Source organism: Montipora capricornis, chromosome 12, assembly GCF_036669925.1.
Source record: "Montipora capricornis isolate CH-2021 chromosome 12, ASM3666992v2, whole genome shotgun sequence".
NCBI classification, from domain to species: Eukaryota; Metazoa; Cnidaria; class Anthozoa; order Scleractinia; family Acroporidae; genus Montipora; species Montipora capricornis.
Genome location: NC_090894.1, coordinates 21,426,824 through 21,431,816, shown reverse-complemented (window position 1 = coordinate 21,431,816; position 4,993 = coordinate 21,426,824). Strand labels below are relative to the sequence as shown.

At 40.3% G+C, this 4,993-nt stretch overlaps 1 protein-coding gene across 5 annotated transcripts in view; it reads right to left on the bottom strand.

The window, feature by feature from the left end:
- Positions 1–2,671, bottom strand: part of LOC138026222 (DNA helicase MCM8-like) — a 32,998-nt gene extending 30,327 nt beyond the window's left edge. The window contains exons 1-2 of one of the 5 annotated variants that reach the window (XM_068873457.1): positions 2,463–2,671; positions 541–642 (exon numbers count right to left, since the gene is read on the bottom strand). In XM_068873457.1, the coding sequence (XP_068729558.1) occupies positions 541–642; positions 2,463–2,553 (193 nt within the window). In that variant the 5' untranslated portion in view covers positions 2,554–2,671. Of the gene's footprint in view, positions 1–540; positions 664–2,462 lie in introns of all 5 variants that reach the window. The other 4 variants (XM_068873456.1, XM_068873458.1, XM_068873461.1 and 1 more) reach the window with 4 other exon arrangements.
- Positions 2,672–4,993: the final 2,322 nt, after the last annotated feature.

The window sequence follows — 4,993 nt, the reverse complement described above, 5'->3', positions numbered from 1 at the left end:
CTTGGACTCAGCTTCCCTTCTAAACTGAATGAAATTATCTAATCCAAATTAAACTATCACATGACCCTGTGGATTTTTCATCCTCCCTCTTTATACCAAAGCCAGCAAGCTTGTGCTTTTTCAAGCAACGGTAGGGATTTTCTCTAAGGGGACACCCCTCCTTGAACCTCAATATTTCAAACGATCTCAAACTAATGACAATTAAGTCAACTTGGCTGAAAACCCACGAAACCCGGTAACATTCTTTCAATCAATTTAGAAAGGCTGAAGAGATTCTCACATAAAAGTGACCATGTGGTAGTTAACTGCCAATACATTGTTATCCTAACACGAATAGTTAACTGCCAAGGGGACTAAACCATATTCTGGTGAACATCCACTTCACATGACCAATGATTTCTACAAGTCCTCAGTTATTATAAGATACCACAAATATATTATGCCTCCGGCACATGTATTTCATTAGATGTCCTACTTTATGATTATCAATAATATTAATTAATAATAATGTAGAGATGCAAGGCTGGTGCGAAAACTCACCTCTGTTAGGAAAGTACAGACTCCATTTTGTAAAGGGACAAGTAGTCAAACAGGTCTGTACTTGGACAGGTCTTTGAAGTTGTTCTTGGGATGAACGACATTCTTTGGAGGAGGAAACTTGACCTTAACATACATGTACAGTACACTTAAAACCCTTTAAATTTCTCAGATTATTGTCTAAAATTTACCATTTCAGAATAGGTGGTCCTTGTTCTCGCGTGCAGGGGATTTAATAACTTTTGAAGTACATGTACTCTATCATGCCTGGGCTAATCAATGTAAGAGGCAGTCACTCCTGTCTTTTACAAGGGTTTGAGTGAAAATCAAGGCAGGAGAGCCAGCGATGAGAGGCAAATTTCTCACAAACAGACGGTGGTATACCACCCATGGCTTCTAATGAAACCCCTGCATATGATGTCATCCAGTGCAATGTTGTTGGACAAAAACAAAAGATATCTCATTAACTTCTTTTGTTTGTTCACCAGCATTAAATTTTGTACATAATTTACAGCATTGTCATGTCAGTCTCAAGAGACTGGTTGAAAACCACCTACAGTGTATTTGCAAACAATGAATGTGGATTTTTATAACAACAAAAAATTACTTTAAGTAACCTTTATAGGTGATTTCAAACCAGTCTCTAGAGACACAGATCGCAATATATGCTGTGCCAGTACCGGTCAGTGACACGTTAGTTTAACGCATGCTTAGCATCCAGGCTCTTGTTGTTTTTCTTCTTCTGTGTGTATATACTCTTTCAGTCTTCTGCGATCGCTCTGATTTATTAAAGCCACAGTTTTGTTATGAATCGTGTCCTCGTTCTACCATTGCTCCATTTACTGGTGCTGCAATGTATGATGACTAGTGGACAAACAAAAGGGGCTAATAAGAGATTTCTTGCTTACATCCACCAACATGGTGACGATGATGTAACATGAAAACCACAGGGATGTAGATAGAACCCAGCAGCCGGAAAAAATTGCCGGCTGTTCCCAATACATTTCCGGCTGATCAAATAATTTGAGTTTTTGGAATTCGTCATCTATTTTATAATTTGTGAAACAGAAATGTACTACACACTCAAACTGTACTGACAGAAACTGGTTGTAGAAATGTCCCAAAGGTTGATTCATTACAAGGATACGTAAAATGTGATCCAAGATCTCGTGTATTTGGTAAAAAGCTCATTGGCCAGTGGCATTTCTACTTTGTGTACGTCAAATAATGTAAACCTGCAGTTCGTGTATTTCAACCATGTCGTATAAGCTGAAAAGTCGCGACAAATAGGAGGAAAAGTGATTCTGAGGTACTTGGCACTGATAGCATATGTTCAAACAAAGTGACCTTTTTTCATTAAAAAAACAACAAGAAATTGTCTGTAAACATCACGAGTGGCCTTGAATTTACCTCCTAAAATCGAGGAAAACACCTTTATGAGAGTCTAAATTTCAAAATTTTCGGGCAAGCATGCCCCGGGACCCTGCTGGAAGGGACGCGCCAGAGGCGTGTCCAACTGGGCCTTCCGCCTGTTACATGCATGTTACTGTCTTTACAAAATTTTAGCTACATCCCTGAAACCACCCATAAAATTTTAGCACTGTACTGTACAGAACGAAAATACTTAAGCCTTCCATATGTTTACAGTGAATTGAGGAAAGTCCCGCGACAAAGATCCCACGGTATGTGACCCGAACAGCCTTGTCCAGATCGTTGGAAGTTTGTAAAAGACATTCATAATGTTTTTTTGCAGTCATTTGTCGTGAAAAGTAAGCTTAAACATTATCTATGAAAAGAAATGCTAAGTAAAAAGCACGTTTTAAATTAGCGAAACGAAAATTGCTGTATTATTAATGTATCGTTTGGTGCTAGTACTCTGAATAAAGGTAAACGTGGACAGCATATACTGTATAAGCTTACTTTACCTCTCCTCTGCTGACTTGCACTGCCGTATCTGCTCTGTCCGCGAAACTTTTGCCCACGCCAAAAGGAACCTCTTCCTCTCCCAGAACTCATCTACCATTGAGCAAATTTAGCTTTTAAGAGTTTTTGGTAGGTAGATTAGAGCCGCAGTTAATGCTTCAAGATTTGCCGCCATTTTTTTTGCTGTCATCTTTCCCAGACCTTCTCCTCTGGACAGGTCTACATCCAAGGGAAGAGCTTGAGTTCTAGTGCAACTGCTGGCCTTCAAAATTCCCATATGGTAACATTCCTGGCATGCAGGGAGAGTGCTGCGGCCTGTGCAAGGCAGGCAGTAAATGACGAAGACGGTGAGCCCTGTCTTCTAGGATATTATCGAAAAGGGACTGACTTAGGCGCTGATGGTGAACTACTAGTGACTCTAGGTCTAAGGCAGCTAGAGCATTTGAATAGGATAAGGTGGGACTTATAATAGAAAGGGCCCTCTTTTGTACGCGCTCCAAATCGTCGATTAAGTATGGTGGTAAAGAAGCGTGAAATAAGTGAGCAGCGTAATCACAAACAGACCTTATACAGCTGGAGTAAAACCTAAGCAGAGCAGCCTTCTGGACATTAGCGCGCTTTAATTGCCTGAGAAAATACAGGCGTTTAGATGCTTTCTTTACCACCTCGGACACATGTATGTTCCAAGAGAGATTGTAAGTAATAGTGACTCCAAGTAACTTCGCGTGGTCCAAAACTTCAAGGTTATGGCCATTTACCACCACGGGGGGTAGTTCAACTTTGTTCTTAGCGAAAGATATGCGTAATTCCCTTCATTTGTTGCAGTTACATTGCAGTTAAGCTGAAACTTATTCGCCTTAGACCAGTCCTCTAAACATTCCGCTATTTGCTGGACATTGCTTGCTTGCTCTTTCGGGACAACCTCAGTTACCGTTGTATCGTCTACATATTTCCATAGGAGAGCATCATGAAGGGTTAAGTCATTAATCACAATGATAAAAAGCCAGGCCCGGGTTGCTCGAAGCATGGTTAGGGCTAACCAGCGTTAAATACCATGGAAACCTATAGGTTTTGACACCTCTTAACCAACGGTTATTGCTAACCAGCCTTCGAGCAACCAGCCCCTGGGCCCTAATTTAGTGCCCTGAGGGACTCCGGAGGGGACCAATCCCCATTCCGAAACACAACGTCCGAGTAGTTTGACTCTCTGGGAACGATCAGATAGAAAATCGATTATCCAGTTGATTATGATACTTACTGGTAAGTCTAGAAATCTTAATTTACTGACTTAAGTACTATAATCGATCAAGTCAAAAGCCTTTCGATAGTCAAAAAGGATACTCAGGAGTAGGCCTGGTGTGTGCTGTTCACGTAGAGCCTGGATTTCTGAACAAGTTTTTATCATAGAAAATTCGCGAGAAATTTTTGCTTTCATTTCGCTGTAATCCTCGTGTCAAAGAAACGGTATAATGTAAATAAGAGAATAACGAGATTTATATTTGCAGATCACCTGTCCTCTTACTACTAAAGTCAAACTCTACATCTCTATGCAATAAGCGCATTCTAAATTTCCTCATATTACTTTATAAAAGTATGTTTTTTTTCTCTCTTTGAAAAAAAAAAAGGTTTTTCTGCTTATATGAAAAATACGTTTTCTCTCCCGTCCTGTTCTTATGCATGATCTTCGCGAAAATTACATTCTGTCCCTCAATAAACCTAGAACAACCAGTTATGGTCTTAGTTCTTTTTTCTTACGTATCAGCTAAGTTGCGGAATGCGCTACCTGATTCAGTATCCGTACCTATGAGTTTACTAGTTTTAAAAGAGAATCCAGGGCCGCATTTTGCACGGCGGCTTTTCTTTTTAATGAATATATCTTTAAATATAGAAAATATACTGCAAAGGTTGGTCAAGACAACGTGAATATAGGCGTTGTTACAATATTTCGGCTGGCCAACACCAGCCTTCTTCAGGTTTTGGTGTGGTCACGATCTATTTTGATCCAACGTAGAGCAAGTTTTGATCGTACACGGTTTTTGCAGTGGTTTAATCCTGAAAATTAGTTATATTTTTAAATATTTTGTATTTAGCATTTATCTGTATATGCTATGTATTTTAGTTTGGAAATGTAATGTCTCGAAGACATAAGCTCCTGTAGTTATTCTGAAATTCGAGATGAAATAAAGTTTGTGCATGTATGTATGTTACCTTTCACAGGGCGCATGCGCACACTTTGCAATCTGTGACTCCGGTGCTTACCATATGACAGATAAAATGACTTTTCCCTTGGATATATAAGCCATCAAATTCTTACGTTAAATTGACAAGGGCGGTCTGGAGCTGTGAGTACGCGTGGGATTTGTCTCATATGGTTTAGGGGCCGACACATCTCTCCCTCAATTCCGTACCAGGAGGCAAGGTCGGTAGCAGAAAGCAGCGAAGGGCCAACTGCGTCCAAAAGCGATCACACGGGCCGAAATCCCGGGATGACTCGTTTGGTACGACGCTCCAGCGCCGGATGTCTGGAGGTACT